The 17,909-nt window shown below is 43.3% G+C and overlaps 1 protein-coding gene across 1 annotated transcript in view; it reads right to left on the reverse strand.

The window, feature by feature from the left end:
* Positions 1 to 17,909, reverse strand: part of KMT2E (lysine methyltransferase 2E (inactive)) — a gene marked incomplete in the record, with an annotated part of 3,388,239 nt that overhangs the window by 1,023,939 nt on the left and 2,346,391 nt on the right. The window contains 1 exon segment of the mRNA XM_044088526.1: positions 5,438 to 5,767. Coding sequence (XP_043944461.1) covers positions 5,438 to 5,767 — 330 coding nt within the window.

The following is a 17,909-nucleotide window of genomic DNA, read 5'->3' on the forward strand; positions in this document are numbered from 1 at the left end:
AAAATGATAAAGGGTTCCACAGCCATGAGTGCCTGTAACTCAGACTCGCCTAGCGGAGGTTATTTCTAGGAGCAGAGCTGTTTTCCAGGATAAGAATTTTATATCAGCTGCTGAGGCTGGCTCAAACGGAGGCAGTGCAAGTATTTCCAAGTCATAGTTTAGGTCCCATGCAGGTATTGGTGCTCTCCTAGGGGGTCTTATGTTTTTGGCCCCTCTGAGGTACTGCCTTAGTAATGGATGAGAAAAAATAGGTGGTCCTGTATTGTAATGAGCTGAAATGGCAGAGGCATGAATTTTAATTGATGAAAAAGAAAGGCCCTTCTCCAGCATCTCAGTTAAGTACTGCAAAATCTGAGGAATATTTGGAACAGTCGTATCAAAACCTTGTGCTTGGTTCCAAGTGCAGAATCTCTTCCATTTTTCTGTATTAGATTTCCTGGTGCTAGGCCTCCTGGCCTCCAAAATAACATCCATCACTGCGTTAGAGAGAGGTGTGCTTTGAGAGGCTATGTTATCCGTCATGCTGCCAGGTTTAAGGTCTTGAGTTGGCTGTGCAGTATCTGTTTTGTTGAGTCAATAAGTGAGGAATTTGAGGTAATGTCCAAGGTGGGCATTGAGACAAGCTCTTTAGGATTGGGTACCAGTGCTGGCGGGGCCAGTCTGGGGCAATAAGTCTCATATTGGGTTTCTCTTGTCTGACCTTGAGGAGTACCTTGGGGAGGAGAGGCAGAGGAGGAAAAGCAAATACTGTTAGATTTTTCCAGTTGAAAGACAGAGCATCCACTTTCCATGCTAGTTTGTGATAAGTCCTTATGCAGAATCTCTGTAGTTGGTAGTTGTGAGGGGAGACAAAGAGGTCTATGTCCAGGCATCCCCAGGTCCTTGTTATCATGCTGAATACTTGTGTGTCCAATTTCCACTCGTGGGGATCCATTAGATTTCTGATTAGTTCGTCTGCCAGAGTATATGTCCTTCCTGGCAGGAATTCTGCTTGCAGATGTACTTGGTAAGTCAGTGCTGTATCCCACAAGTTCATGGCTAGCCTGCAGAGGGGATAGGAATGCGTGCCTCCCTGGACGTTTATGTACCACATGACTGTGGTATTGTCCGTCTTTATTAGCAGTTGTCCTGGCTGAAGAAGATCCTTGAAGGCTGTCAGGGCATTCTGAACAGCTAGCATCTCTTTTTGATTGATATGTAGATGCATTTGACTTGTGGACCATGTGCCCTGAATACATCTTCCTGCCATATGGGCTCCCAGGCATAATCTGTTGCATCTGTTGTCAATGTCTGCCTGGCTGTGGGTAAGGTGAATGGCTGTCCCGTGTTGTGGTGACAGGCTTTTTTCCACCATCGAAACTCCTGTTGCAGGCATGGAATGAGGGTAATTATTGTTTCCAGGCTGTGGCAATGTTGAGTCCAAACACTTTTTAGATACCATTGAAGTTTCCTCATACGCAGTCTTGCATATGGAATTAGCAGTATGCAGGATGCCATGAAACCTAAAGCCTGCAGAATTTTTCTTGCAGATAACTGGGTCTTTGTTGCCCACATTTTGAAATAAGTAGTCAGTTGTTTGCGCTTGTCTGGCGTGAGATAAGCCATCTGAGCAGTTGTATTTAAGCTTGCACCCAGGAATATTATCTCTTGAGAGGGTACGAGTTTTGATTTCTTTTCGTTTACTGTGTACCTTAGACTTGTTAGCAATCTCTTTACAAACGCCAGATGCTGTAGTAGAATGTCCTTGTTCTCCGCTTGTATAAGGCAGTCGTCCATGTAAGGATATATTTGTATTCCTCTGTCTGCAAAATGCAATTACTGGTGCCAGGCACTTTGTGAAGACCCTGGGCGCAGTAGATAAGCCAAAGGGCAGTGCAGAGAATTGGTAGTGCATTGAGCCAGCTTTGAATCTGAGGTATCTTCTGCATGTTTGTCTGATTGGAACATGCAGGTATGCCTCTTTTAGATCTAAGGTCACAAGCCAAGCCTTCTTGCCCAACATGGGCAGAAGCTGCTGTAGAGTCAACATTTTGAATTTTGGATAACAGACAGGTCCAGTATTGGTCTCCAGGCTTTGACCTTTCTGGGTACCAAGAACAGTCTTGAATAGAATCCTTGTCCCTGCTCTTGCTCTGGCACTTGTTGAATGGCCCTCATGTCCATGAGGGATGAAACTTGCTTTTGTGCCTCTGCCCATTGATTGCGTGGCAGGTCTGGCATACCGTTTGGCTTTGGCAGGGTGTGAAATTGGAACCTGTAGCCTTGTGAAACTATATTCAGAACCCATGTGTCCTGGGTGATCACTTGCCAATTTTGTGAAAAAAGTGCTAGTTTCCCCCCAAAGAGGCTGCCAAAAGGTAAGTGCCTGGTGCTAGAAGTGGAAAGTCATTGAGACTGTTTCCTGTATGGCTGTGATTTTTCCTCTCCACTCTTGGAGGTAGAAGCACCCCATTGTTTAGGCCTGTATAAACCTTGGGGCTGTGATCTGCCTCTGGGGTGCCTGTATCTGCCCCTTTGTGGTCTATCTGACACTGGAAAGGACCAATTCTTTGTAGGCCAGTTCCTGCTAAATCTGGGAGGCTGTATCTGCAGGAAATCCTTGACTGTTTGCATAGATTTAGCTTTGTCCTCCATTTTCTTCAATACCTCTTATGCTTTAACACCAAACAAAGTATCATGCTGTAAAGCAGCGTCTAATAGTTTTGCTTTAACATGATCAGGCAGATTTTGTTCTTTTAACCAAGCATACCTCCTAATGACAGAACCTGTAACAGCGGCCCTGCAGGAGGCCTCAAGAGACTCAAAACCACATTGCAAAGTATGCTTTCCAACTTGTTCAGCTGCATGCAATAAATCCTGCATTTCTTTGTTGTCTGCACATTCTGTATTTGCTGACATTTTCTGTTTAAGCAAAGACATAAGATATTGTTGACACTTAAGCATATGGAATTGGCAATTTAAAGCTCTTACCGCCAAGGTAGCAGAGGTATAAATCTTTTTGCCCCATCTGTCTAGGGCCCTAGAATCCCTGTCAGAGGGGATAGGGTTTTTTGCAGTAGAAGCCTTGACCCCCTTGGGACCCTGACAGATGGTTTCTGGGTCAGCTGCAGGGTTCTTATAGAGAAATTTATGTGAATAAGGAACCCTATAGTATCTGTCTGTTTTAACAGGGGCTGGTGGTAAAGAGTCTGGAGAAAGACTAGACTCTGAAAATACATCCTCTACAATGTCTAAAACAGGCGGGATAGCAAGGGGCCTGTGCTGGGGTAATAAAAGGAAGTCTCAAAGCCTTTTCTTAGATTTTGAGTAATCTTGGCTCTCCCAGTGGAAATGCTCCCTCATAGTATGCAGAGTTTCCCCAAAAGAAAAATCCTCAGGAGGAGAGGCTGAAGGTATAGATTCTTCAGCATCAGAATCCTCATAGGAAGGAATAGAGTAATCTTGTTCAGAGGAGGAATCACAGGAAATGGAATCCTGGTCTGAAGATTCATATTCTAACTCTTGCCTAGGCCTCTTATCAGGAGGGGGATGAGATCCCCTGATCAAAGTAATAAGGTCTTCGGCCATTTTGAGCATCTGTTTTTTAGGCATGGAGGCCTGTCCAGGTGAATGCTGTACTTGTTTCTTTGTCTTTAGAGCTGTTTTAGTCTTTGTAGCTGAAGTAGGTTTCACATATAACTGTGTAGGCCTGAAAACACTCTCAGAAGCCGATGCCTGCTCAGCGGCTCCGGACCCATCTGAGGGAATAGTTTCCGAGTGTCCAATACCTTGAGTATCCAGAGGCCTATTCGGCTCCACGTGGGAGTCGGAAGCGGCCTGTGGCTCTGAGGTAGCGGGCGTCAGGGGCTGCGAACCGGCGACAGGCCAAGAAGAAGCCTCGTCGTCGGTTTTGGATTTCGGATGCCTGTCCTCCTCTTTTTCTTTAAGTTTTTTATATACTCCGGTAGTCGGCTGATCCGACGGCATTATATAGTTAAATCTTCTGCCAAAGTATTGGAATGCAAAATCGTACCGACGCTTAATAGTGCTTTGGTTAAATCTAGCACAAAACCGAAAACTAGCAACGTTATGATCAGGGCCTAGGCAAGGAATACAGTAAGAATGAAAATCCTTATGAGGTATTTGCTTCCCACAAGAAATACAGTTATTAACTTTTTCTGACATCGGTCTGGAGCAAGAAAAATGTTTCCCCAATGGGGTACTTAGCTTTAATGAAGACTTCAGATCTGAAATTCATATTTGAAAAACTCAGGAGTTGGCCGACTGGCACTTGCGAACTGCTTTTGCTTCGGGCACCGCGCGGCAAGAAAGACTGAAGAAAATGGCGTCGGCTGCATCTTTTATACCCCTGGCGCACTGACGTCAGGGAGGAGGTGACAGCAACCGACGCCGGACCTAGACTTTGGAATTCAGGCCGACTGAGGGTAGCCTGCCAGCAGGATAACCAAATTGTAATGACTGCAACAGTGAAACACTAACATTAGATCCCTGTTGCTAAAACAATAAACAATAGCAGTTTTATGGAAATTTCAAATTTATTTGTGTTTCTGAAGTCCACATTTATAACTGCAGGATACCCATCAGGATGCAAATTACTGGAGAATAATGGATCTTCCAGCAGCTAAGTAGATCTCTGCCCCCCCCAAGCAGAAGTATAAAGTACCTTTATAGTCCACTGCAGTAGAAACAATACTCTGCAGATATGAAGGTTAAGGTGAAATTTACTCCTGGCTAGCTAGGTTATACCTTGACAGCAAAGTCCTATTAGGTATTGTTTTTATTATACAAGTTTAAAGTTTACAATTTTTTTGTGGAGACACAATCACTGAGCATACGAAAAGGTGTGCTGCCTCAAAACTACATAACTGAAATACTGGATAATTTTAAAGGGGAAGATAAAGCCTTTGTTTTCAGGCTTGTCCATGTACAGCGGTACAGCCATTCCAACATAACTTATAGGGAAACAGCATTTGTCCTACAACTCTTACATCAGCATTTTGACTAGTTAGTTTTGTTCTCAAAGCTGCACTGTGTAACTTCCAATAAAAGTCACCTCCTTTGTCATTACTGATTACATAAATTCTGAAATATTTAGGACACTGCAGCTATGTCACTATAACGAACTAACAGTCTAGCAATGATAGCAGGTTAGGAAAGTATAACCTTGCCTGCTTGTCAAACTGTAAACCTACTATGACTTTACATCAAGAGCTTCCTTCATCTGGAGTTTGTTCTCATTCTACATAGGTACTTGCAGCTGAAAGGTTAATGGCACTACAGAAGGATATATAAACAACCATTAGCTACATCTAGACTGCACCTGCTGGTAAATTGTCTTCACACACACTCGTGCAGCACAGTCATTCTAAAAATTAAGTTGTCGTGTAGATTAGAACACAAAACTACAGACTAACTGAATAACACCTGAAAATATTACCTTTTTTGTCTTGGGATACTTAGTGAAACATCTATTTGGAAGTGGAGATGCTGGGTCTGCAACCACTGTAATTGAATCAGTGGGCTGATCAAGATGATGAGGCTCACTATCTTGTTCTATAATGTTCACACCAACTTCTGAATCACCATGCTGCATGGAAATCTCAACATCAGGAGAGGAAGGTGTGATATCAGAACATGTACTAACAGTTCGATGTCTTCTGCGCTGCTGTCCAATGTGTGTTCTTGTACGAGAAAAGCTCTTCCTCTGCTTAGATTTGTTTACTTTGGCAGGAGTCTGCTTGCTGGTAATTTCCTCTCTTACTGGTTCCTATGAAAAGTCATTATAGTATATAAATGCTTTACAGTATGCACTGCAGGCAAGCAAATGTATGACTGTCACCATCCTGCAATATACACCTCTCAAAAAATTACAACTAAAACAGAATTGTAAAAGTCAGTGACATCCAGGAAAAACAAAAAAGAAAAAAAAAGCAAAGCATCATAATGTAAAGCAACTGTAGTGAAGATCTTTGTGCATCTTCACCATTCTTTACTTTATATATATAACAAACCTGATGCATGTGGCAAGATCTGGAGCTGGGAGACATACCACATTCACTTGCTGTGGCGGAAACACAAATGAAATGTACAATGCTCAAGGTCACCCCCCCACACACACACACAAATGACTCCCATTTACAGCCTGTCTCACAGCTAATTTCCACCTTGGTGATACCAATAAGTAGTGGGGAAACAACCTAACACAGCAGTTCTCAAAGGGTGAGGGTCAGCCTCCATGAGACTCAAGTAAATCTTAAAACACTAAAATACTGAGCACTTACATTAAGTACTCAATACTCATTTTATGTTGGACTACTAAATGCAGAGGAATAAAAATTAATGTTTATCTGCTGCAAATTAGGGATAAAATAAGACAAAAGTTCACTAGTTCAAGTGCACGTGTGTTTTGTGCTTGAGGGGGCACTTTGCTTCTGTACAGAAGAACATATGCTTTGTTTGTACTGTGAAACTAAGGGGAGGCCCAGGCAGGTTTCCAGGGTTTGAACACATTTGCATATAACAGGATCTGAGAACACATGATGCAACATACGTAAAGTGACACAGACTGCACAACGATGCTTGACGTCATCTTGGACTCTATGAGATCATGCCTCAGGATACAGGAAAATAATCTCTGCTATTGCTACAAGAAATCATTTCACTGAGCAAAACCACCACCACTGACATAAAGGCATTACAGAATAGGGGGAATTAGGTCTTAAAATAATCACAAATGCCTGAAAAAAAAAAGTACATTTGTGTAAGCCAAACTTACCATAACAACAGATGTTTGAATGATCACTGCTGTAGTTGCCTTAGCTATATGGGTTATATCCTACCAAGGATGTAACACCTGGCAAAAAGTACAGTTTTGTACCTACCATAAATGTAGATGTCCGATAGGTATGCATCTGCAGTCCTAACATATGGGTTGTCCTGCCTCAGGCAGCCCTTCGGTCGGCCGGATTCCAAAGTCTGGGTCTGGCCTCGGCTGATGTCGCACTTCACCCGACATCACAGCTGCTGTTTATTGGGTATAAAGGCATCAGCCGACGCCATTTTCCTCAGTGTTTCTTGCCCCAGATGCCAGGTGCCCTCTAGGAAGGCTAAATTTGGATAAATGCAAATAATTCCAAACAGTAGAGAGCAAACAATATAAAAAAAAATATATATATATATATATATATATATATATATATATACATATATACAAACAAATACATCATAATAGATTCCCCCAGCTAGCTAAAAGAGGGGTAAATACCCTAGGAATACCACAGAGCGGAAGGAGGGTGGGTAATCCTGACTGCAGATGCATACCTATCGGACATCTACATTTATGGTAGGTACAAAACTGTACTATGTCCTTCAAGGATGCATCTGCAGTCCTAACATATGGGTAGAATACCATAGCCAAACTGGGGGAGGAGGCACTAAGATAAAGATGGTGTAGTTAAGATCCCTTGCAAAACAGCAGTTGCAAAACCTGCTCGGGATCTAGAGTATAAGGGAAGATTATAATGCTTGGCAAATGTATGCACAGAGCTCCAAGTAGCAGCTTCTAAAATGTCTTTGGTAGCCACTCCTCGTAGGAAAGCTGTAGTGGTGGCTGTAGCTCTTGTGGAATGAGGTCTGATATTTTCAGTTGTCGTCTTTCCATGAAAAGAGTAACAAAATCGAATGCAATTTCCTATCCATTTTGAGATTGTCTGTTTTGAAATTGCTTTTCCTTGCATTCCTGTTGCATATGCTACCAGAAGTTGGTCAGTTTTTCTGCTGGTCTTAGTTCTGTCCAGATAGTAGCGTAATTGTCTGTGCACATCCAAGGTATGTAGCAGTCTTTCCCCCCTGTTCTGTGGGTTGTGGAAGAATGTAGGTAAATGAATCGCTTGGTTCAATGATACTCTGGAGACCACTTTTGGCATAAAGGTAGGGTTAGTTCTCAGAGAGACTCTATCCTGATGGAAGATAAGGAAGGGTTGTACTGCCATTAATGCCTGTAACTCAGATACCCTTCTTGCTGAAGTGATTGCTAGCAGGAAAGCAGTTTTCCAAGACAAGAACTGTAATTCTGCTGTTGTTGCTGGTTCAAAAGGGGGTAGTGTTAACTTTTCCAGCACAAAGTTGAGATCCCATGTAGGTAAAGGTGATTTCCTTGGAGGTTTTACATTTTTAATTCCTCTCAAGAACTGCCTGAGTAGAGGATGAGAGAAGACAGGAGGATCCATGTTGTATTCTGCTGAAATTGCTGATGCATGAATCTTAATGGAGGAGTAAGACAGGCCATTGTGGAACAGTTCTGCAAAATATTCCAGGATGTGTGCTATGCTTGCCAATGAGACATTTTCTCCCTTTGCTGCACTCCAAATGAGGTATCTTTTCCACTTGGCTGAATAAGTTTTCCTTGTGGAGGGTCTGCGTGCCTCCAGGATAATGTCCTTAACCCTCTGAGATAAACCTGGGTTATTTTGTTTTATGCAATATTCCAAGCAGCTAGCTGCAGTGTTTTCAAGTTTGGATGTAGGATCTTGTAGTTGTTCTGTGTTAGAAGTAAAGGACATAGAGGTAGAGGCCATGCGTGTGTCCGAGACATGCTTCTCAGTAGCGAGTACCAATGTTGCCTCGGCCAGTCTGGAGCTATCAGGATTACCCTTGGCTGATCCTCTCTGATCTTCAGTAGAACTTTGTACATCAAAGGAAGAGGTGGAAATGCATATGCTGTCAGGTTTTTCCAGCTGAAGGAAAGGGAATCCACCCTCCAAGCAAGTGGGTGGTATGCTCTTGTGCAGAATTTCTTCAATTGGTGGTTGTGTGGGGAGGCGAACAAGTCTATCTCTGGTAGTCCCCATTTCTTTGTTATGGCTTTGAAGATATCTGGATGCAGCATCCATTTGTGAGCATCCGTGGTAGTTCTGCTTAAGGTGTCTGCTAGAGAATTTTCTTTTCTTGGTACAAATCTGGCCTGAAGTTGAATGTTGAGATTCAGGGCCACATTCCACAGGTCCATTGCCATCCGGCATAGAGGATATGAATGTGTACCTCCCTGTTTGTTGATGTACCACATGACTGTGGTATTGTCCGTCCTTATCAGCAGATGACCCTGTTGAAGGAGTGGTCTGAATGCCTGGATCGCATGTTTCACTGCCAGCATCTCCTTTAGATTTATGTGTAGATTCAGCTGGTCTTGGGTCCATAGGCCTTGTATACACTTGTCCACCATGTGTGCACCCCAGCCTAGGTCTGAGGCGTCCGTGGTGATGGTCTGGCTTGGATGAGGTTTGTGGAAAGGCAATCCTCTGTTCAACTGACAGGCCTGAGCCCACCATAGGAATTCTTGCTTCAGGCATGGAATTATTGGAATCTGGGCTTCTAGACTGTGCTTGTGTTGAGACCATACATTCCTTAGGTACCATTGTAACTTTCTCATATGCAGCCTGGCATGCGGAATCAATATTATGCAGGATGCCATGTAACCCAGGGCTTGCAGGACTTTCCTTGCAGTAAGCTGAGTTTGTGTTGTTAATGTCATGAAGTAGACTGGTAGTTGCTTTTGTTTTTCTTCTGTGAGAAAAGCCATCTGAGTTGATGTATCCAGTTCTGCACCCAAGAATGTTATCCTTTGGGATGGCACTAGTCTTGACTTTTGCATGTTGACTGTGTATCCCAAGGCTTGCAACAGTTGTATGACATTTTCCAAATCTTTTGTTAATTTTTCCTTGTTGTCCGCTTGTATTAGGCAGTCGTCCAGGTATGGGTAAATTTGAATTCCCTGAAGCCTACAATGAGCAATTACTGATGCCAGGCATTTCGTGAATACTCTGGGCGCAGTAGATAAGCCAAAGGGCAATGCTGAGAATTGATAATGCTCTGATCCTGCAAGAAATCTGAGGTGTCTTCTGCAATCTGGTCGTATAGGGACGTGCAGGTATGCCTCCTTGAGATCTAGAGTCACCAGCCAAGACTCCTTGCCCAGCATGGGAAGAAGCTGCTGGAGGGTCAGCATTTTGAATTTTGGAACAATGAAGTATGTGTTCAGTGCGGACAAGTCTATAATAGGTCTCCATTGATTTTCTTTTCTTGGTACAAGGAAAAGCCTGGAGTAAAATCCTTGGCCTTGTTCCATAGGTGGTACCTTTTCTATAGCTCTCATCCTTAATAAGTTGTTGATTTGTCTTAGAGCGTCTGTTTTTTGGCTTGGTGGTAGGTTTGGCATGCCTCTCTTTTTTGGTAGAGTGTGGAAGTGAAACCTGTAGCCGTTGTCTATTGTTTGTAAAGCCCATTTGTCTCCAGTAATGTAATGCCAGTTGTCGGAAAATAAGGCTAGCTTTCCGCCCAAGGATGCTTCCAGTTGTTCCCTGGTAGGCGGAACCAGAGCCAAGTCATTGTGTCTGCCCTGTGGAAGTGGTTGTAGTTGAATCTGTGGCAGTACTTCTCTGGTTGGTAGGCTGCCACTGACGTCCCCTGTAGGCACCCCTAGATTGACCTCTGCCTCTTGGGCGTCTGTTTCTGCCTCTCTGCGCTCTGGAGTTGTCTGGAAAGGACCAATTCTTCAAAGGCCAATTTCTGCTAAACCTCGGAGGTTGGACCTGTAAGAAATCCTTGACTGTTTGGACAGATTTTGCTTTTTCTTCCACCTTCTTTAGAACCTCCTGTGCAGGGGAGCCACACAAACTTTGTTTCTCCATGGGAGCATCTAGGAGTTTTGACTTAACATGATCTGGTAAGGATTGTTCTTTTAACCAGGCATTCCTTCAAATCACTGTTCCAGTCATAGCTGATCTAAAGGAAGCCTCCAGTGCATCATAGCCACATTTTAAGAAATGGTTACTGACCTGCTGAGAGTTATGTACCAAATCCTGAAGGGACTTGTGGTCTAAAGGTTCAGGAGAAGACCGTTTTTTATTTAGCTGGTCTAACAAAAATTCCTGGTACTGAATCATGTGAAATTGACAGTTCAAGGCCCTGGCCGAAAGAGTAGCAGAAGTATAAACCTTTTTACCCCATCTCTCTAATGCTCTAGATTCCCTTACAGAGGGAAGAGGGTTTTTGGCAGAGGCAGCTGCCACACCTTTAGGGCCCTGTGAAATGGTTTCAGGGTCTGCAACAGGAGCCTTATACAAATGGTAGTATGTGTCCGGGACCCTGTAATATCTGTCAGGCTTGGCAGGGGCCGGAGGAAGAGAATCAGGGGCAGTACAGGCATCATTATATGCATCATCAACAACTGTTAGTACTGGAGGAATGGCTAAAGGCCTATGCTGTGGTAAATGTAAAAAAGTCCTTAGCCTTTTCCTTGAATCTGAAAAATCCTGGCCCTGCCATTGGAAATGTTCCCTCATAGCATGCAAGGTTTCCCCAAAGGAGAATTCTTCAGGAGGGGAAGCAGAAGGAATGGAGTCTTCTGCATCAGAATCCTCATAAGGAGAATATGGGCCTTCCTGAGGGTCTGAAATGTCTGAGTCATCCGAGGAGTAGTCTGTAGAGACAGGTTCCGGGGGTTCAGTCCTAGGCCTCTTATCTGGAGGGTGCCGAGAGGCCCTGTCTGGGTGAGGTTGGGATCCCCTGATCAAAGAAATGAGATCCTCAGCCAGGCTGAGAATTTGGGAACTAGAGGTAGGCCTATGTGAGGGAGTTTTAGCAGGTAAGGCCTTAGAAGATTATGCTGCTTTAGCCCTGGCAAAAGCCTTTATAGACATAGAAGCAGGGGGTCTAGCAGCCCCACGTGCAGGGGTAGATATGTCTAAAGGAATAGTGTCTGACAAATCCTGGGTGCCTGCTACTGTAGCAGTAAATTCAGTAGCAGATTCAGCCATGCTCTGTGAGGCCTCGGCTATCGGAGGCATGCTTTCGGCCGAAGGAAGAACCGGGGACTCGGTTTCAGCCGAAACCGAGACACTCGCGGTAGGCCTAACCGAGATTTCAGCCGAAACCGCGGGCCGCGAATGTCGGTCCTTTTCCTTGCGCTTTTTAGCTAATTGAGTAGTCGGAGTCTCCGACAGCATTTTGTATGCAAAAGCGGGACCAAAAAACTCCTCTGCAAACTCCGACCGACGTCTAAGTGTCCGTCGGTTGAAGGAAGCACAGGCTAGACAAGCTGATACGTCGTGGTCTGGGCCTAAGCAAGGAAGGCAGTACGAGTGGAAATCCTTATGAGGTATTTGTTTCCCACAAGTTAAACAATTATTTACTTTGTCTGACATCGGCTGAGGCAAGAAAGAGTCCCCAACGGGGTACTTAGCTTTTTAGAAGTCTTCGGTAGTAGAAATCTCTGGATCTGACCGACCGGCACTTGCGAACAGCTTCTGCTTTGGGCACCACGCGGCAAGAAAGACTGAGGAAAATGGCGTCGGCTGATGCCTTTATACCCAATAAACAGCAGCTGTGATGTCGGGTGAAGTGCGACATCAGCCGAGGCCAGACCCAGACTTTGGAATCCGGCCGACCGAAGGGCTGCCTGAGGCAGGACAACCCATATGTTAGGACTGCAGATGCATCCTTGAAGGACATCTTCCCAAGACTCAGGGAACCTTCCATGCATCCAAACTGTCGGTCAGCTTGAGCTAAGTGGACTAAAAGACAAGTTTGCTTGCAAAGACCTTCAGAACTTTCCTAACAGCAGAAAGAGGGAAGCCAAGCCCTGAGAGGACTATGTTAGGAACAACAAATAATAAATACACCCTGGCATAAAAAAAACACACCAATAAACAAGGTGTATGGAGGTAGGAAGCAATTACTGCAGCAGTGATTATGGGTAGATTACCTTAGTTAACTACATTTGGGAGGTGTAAGGAGAAGCGTCCACGAGCTACTGGACAATGGCCCAAGCAAAGCTTGACCTGGATCTAGAGAAGGAATCAAGTGTATAATGCTTTGTTAAAGTAGGTACAGAGGATCAAGTAGCAACTTCTAGAATCCAGCCCCTTTCTAAAAAGCCATAAATGGAAGCCAAGGCCCTTGCAGAGTGGGCCTCGACCCTGACAGGAATAGTTTTGTTATGGTGAGTATAACAAATGTTAATAGCTTTAGACAACCATTTGGAAATGGTCTGTTTTAACACAGGTAGTCCTTTCTTAACTTTCACAAGAAATGAACTGATATAAATATCTGAAATAATTTATTTCTATTGATAGAGTACTGGTGTTGTCTGTGGATATCCAAAGTATGGAGTATCCTTCCTTCATTTTAGATTCAGGTCAGGAAAGAAAATGGGAAGATAAACAGACTGGTTCAAAGTAAACTCAGACACCATTTTATACATAAAAAGGATTAGTTATCAAAGAAACCCTGTCCCTATGGAAAATGAGATAGGGTTGACTCACCATAAACGCCTGCAACTCAAAATACCCTTCTTGCAGAGGTCAGAAAAATCAGTAAAACCATATTCCACATTAAGAACCTGAAGTCAGCCAAATTAGCAATGGAGCAAGTGTTAAGTTTCTCTGATAAAAAATTAGATCCGAAAGAGGAGTGACTGGTTTTGTTTGAGGCCTCTTATGTAAAACCCCTTTCAAGAACATTTTAACAAAAGACTGCATTGAAAGAAGAGGATCCATGGGCAGACATTTATTTATTTTATTTTTATTTATTTTTTATTTTTATTTTACATTTGTTAACCGGGATAGTCAAACTGGATACATGTCCATTTTCAGTGGAGGCCCGGGGAGAAAAGCTCCACAGAAACACATATGCAGGACATATAAATATATTTTACATGTTTCTAGTATATTTTCAACCAGACAATATAGATGAGCACACATTATTAATTCCTTCACAAATACATATATAATGATCAATGCATATACAACCAAAGTTTGTCAAATATCTATCTAGATTTCACATCATGCATCTGAATGTGGTACTGATAAGACTAAAACAGTCCAATCAGGAGATTATGTGTTAAGGCAAGAGTTATAGGAGTGGAGTGGAGTGGAGTAGGACTGAAGTTAGTCTGGTGTGGAGCAGGGACATAACCATTTGTTGCTGAGATGGCTCTTGATAGATTTCTTAAATTTGGATAGAGGAGATTCCAGGGTAATGGATGGAGGCAGGGAGGGAGTTTCAAATTTTGGATATGTAAGATGAGTAGAGGGAGTCACCAGCTTGGTTGTGTGATCTAGTAACTGTTAATAGTAACTCATCTGTGGAGCGGAGTTGCCTAGGACAGGAATACTGCTGAATTAGGGTGCTTAAAGCTGGTGTTTTATTTGGGTGGGAGAGCAGCTTATAAGTAATAAGTTGATTGTAGATTAATAAATCTGGCAGTTCAAGCCAGTCCATTTGTTTTAGGTTATGACAGTGATGGGTTCTAAAAGATGAGTTATTAGCAAATTTGGTTATTTGATTATAGCAGGTTGCCAGTTTGCTGGTTTCTGTTTTGGATAGATTTGTTAGGATTGGGGATGCATAAAGTAATGTTGAGAGCAAGTGAGTGCGAGCAATTGTAGTCCTAGCAGTATGGGTCAAGTAGGATTTGTGTTTGTAGAGACTACCTAGATTTCTGTGAGTGTTTTAATAGCTAGATTAATGTGGATATCAAACTTTAACTTATCAATGGTGATGCCTAGTAGTTTTGTGTGAGATTCGGGTGTAATAAGTGTACCATTTTTAGAGTGAATATTGAAAATGGCGGTAAGGATGGTATTTTGTGAGGGGTGAAATAGCAGGAACTTGGTCTTTTTGGGGTTAAAATGAGGCCATTGTCAGTAAGCCATTTTTCAACTGAGTTGAAATTATCCTGGGTTTCATTGTGTAGTTCTTGCAGGGTTGAGGCACTGCATATTATAGTGGAATCGTCTGCATACTGGATAAGGCTGGTGCTATTAGCTGCTGAGTGGAGATTATGAAAATTGAGAATAGCAAGAGACCCAGTATTGATCCCTGAGGTACCCCAAGAGTGATTGGTAAAAGTGGAGACAAGTTATTGTTCCACCGTACTGCTTGTTGCCTGTCCCTAAGACAGTTGTCGAATCAGGAGATTGATTGGTTGCCTAATCCTAGGTTTTTGAGGTGGCAGATGAGTTTGTCATGGCTAACCATATCAAAGGCTTTTGATAGGTCTAAGAAAAGGGCAGAAGTAAGTTTACAATTGTTCCTGTTATTGTTTATGGTATCTGTGAATGCTAACAGAGCTGTGGTGGTACTATGACCTGGACGGAAACCATGTTGAGTTGGAGATATGAGTTCCTGATTTATAAGGTGGGACATAAGTTGATGGTGGATGCATTTTTCTAATATTTTAGCCAGTGGAGATAGAATAGCGATTGGTCGGTAGTTGGATATGTCATAGGAAGTGCCACCTTTATGAAGAGGTATGATATAGGCAGTTTTCCAAATCAGGGGCACTGTAGCTTCAGTGATTGATCTATTGATTAGTATAGACATTGGTTCAGCCATTTCTGCTGCTGCCAATTTTAGAAATTCATTGGGGAGGGAATCTATTCCTAGTTTTGTGGGTTTCAGCTGGGATAATAGTTTTCTTATGTAGGAGGTTGGGGTGGATTGCAGTTTAAAAGTGGGCATGTAGGTAGTGGAGGTGGAGACACCCGTTGTAATGACAGCGAGATATTGTTGGGCTAGAGCTTGTACAGTTTCAGTAAAGAATGTATTGAATGATTCGGCTACGATGCCTTTTGTTAAACCTGATGCTGGGAGCTGAAGTAGGAGGCATGCTGAAATGGACAATAAATGAACCTTGACAGAGGAATAAAAGGCTGTAGGAAAGTAACTCACAGAAATATTGTAAAAATTAAAGTTATGTACTCACCATAACCATGCATCTGTGTTGTCTATTTTCATTCTTTAAGGATTGGGGTATCGGATCGGATTCAGCCACATACACTAGGCTCTCTGATCCAACTAATGAGCTCCTCCCTCTACCCATAATCCCCCCAAGTAAACTAGCTGTACCACAGACTGAATTTCCTGCCTTATGAGTCCTAAGCAGAGAGTCATAAAAAGGAAAAAACAAAGCTGGGGCTCAAACATTGAACAAAGGGTTCTACAATATTCACCAGGTGACTACAGAGGATAAAAGGAAGGGGAAAGAGGAAGGAGGGAGGGGAGTTGAAGAATCAATTGGGACAGAGTCTCCAGCTACATGCATCATGGGTAGCATTCATGGAAGGATATTCTAGAGTCACAAAGAACCAAGGCTAGTTCTGCCTCCAGATGTTAACGGGCTATAAAGCTATGAGGGTTAGACCAAGTAGCTGCTGCACAAATGTCATCAACTGAATTTCTAGACTAAAAGGTGGAAGAGGTAGCCATAAATCTAGTAGAATGTGCTTTAGGAGGCTTGGGTAGAGAGAGACCTTGCTGAGTGCAAATAAAGGAAATGCAATCAGAAATCCATTTGGCCAGAGTAGTTTTAGAAAAGTACAGTTTTGTACCTACCATAAATGTAGATGTTCGAGTGTTCACACTGCTGCAGTCATCACACTTGGGTTATCCTGCCGTCAGGCTGTCCCGCAGTCAGCCAGAGTTCCAAAGTCTTGGCCCGGCGTTGGTTACTGTCGCTTCTTCCCTGACATCAGTGCGCCAGGGGTATACAAGATGCATCCGACACCATTTTCTTCAGTTTTTCTTGCCCCAGATGTCAGGTGCCCCCAAGTGGGTAGGCAATACATATAGCTAATCAAAAATATACATGTAAAATAAAAACAGTACCTTCAGTTACCAGCAAATACACCCCAAAGGTTGTATAGGATAGAAGGGTATAGGTAAGTCCAGCTAGTTCAGAGGGGATGGAGGGAGGGTAACCTGGACTGCAGCAGTGTGAACACTCGAACATCTACATTTATGGTAGGTACAAAACTGTACTATGTTCATCGTGTTACACTGCTGCAGTCAGAGGCAGGTGGTAATGCTTGGTGAAGGTGTGCACTGAACAGCAAGTTGCAGCCTCCAAAATTTCCTTGGTAGGTACTCCTCTGCTGAAGTGGCTGTTGCCCTGGTGGAATGAGGCCTAATGTTATTAGGGACTGATTTTCCATGCTGTGTGTAGCAGTACTGAATACAGTGTCCTATCCATTTGGATATAGTCTGCTTTGAGATAGTCTTGCCTTGTGATCCTGCAGCATATGCTACAAATAGTTGATCAGTTTTCCTGAAAGCTTTTGTTTTGTCCAAGTAGAAGCGTAGCTGCCTGTGTATGTCCAAAGAATGTAGAAGTTTCTCCCCTTTATTTTGGGGGTTTGGATAAAAAGTAGGCAAATGGATGGTTTGGTTAAGAGCCACACTAGATACCACCTTTGGCATGAAGGTAGGCTTTGTCCTTAAAGATACCCTATCCTGATGAAAAATTATAAAAGGTTCCACTGCCATTAATGCCTGTAGCTCTGAGACTCTTCGTGCTGAAGTTACTGCCAGGAGCAGAGCTGTTTTCCATGATAAAAATTTTAGATCAACTGTATTGGCTGGCTCAAAAGGTGGTAGTGTCAGTTTTTCCAAAACGAAATTGAGGTCCCAAGTTGGTGTTGGTGCTCTCCGGGGCGGTCTTATGCTTTTAGCCCCTCTGAGGTACTGCTTTAGCAAGGGATGAGAGAATAAAGGAGGATCCGTGTTGTAATGTGCAGAAATGGCAGAGGCGTGAATCTTAATTGATAAAAAGGATAGGCCTCTGTCCAGCATCTCAGTTAAGTATTGTAAAATCTGAGGAATGTTTGGAGCAAGAGGGTCAAGGCTGTGAGCCTCGTTCGAGGCGCAGAATCTCTTCCATTTTTCTGAGTAAGCTTTCCTGGTGCTAGGCCTCCTGGCCTCTAAAATGACATGCATAACAGCTTTAGAGAGAGGTGTTGCCTGTTCAACTAAAGTACCTGCCATGCAGCCAGGTTTAGGGTTTTGAGCTATCCGTGCAGGATGTGATTGTTTTGTTGAGTCAGAAGGTGTGGAATTTGGGGCAAAATCCATGG

The sequence above is a fragment of the Protopterus annectens genome, chromosome 11.part0 (genome assembly GCF_019279795.1).
Source record: "Protopterus annectens isolate FY-2018-M chromosome 11.part0, PAN1.0, whole genome shotgun sequence".
Taxonomy (NCBI): domain Eukaryota; kingdom Metazoa; phylum Chordata; order Ceratodontiformes; family Protopteridae; genus Protopterus; species Protopterus annectens.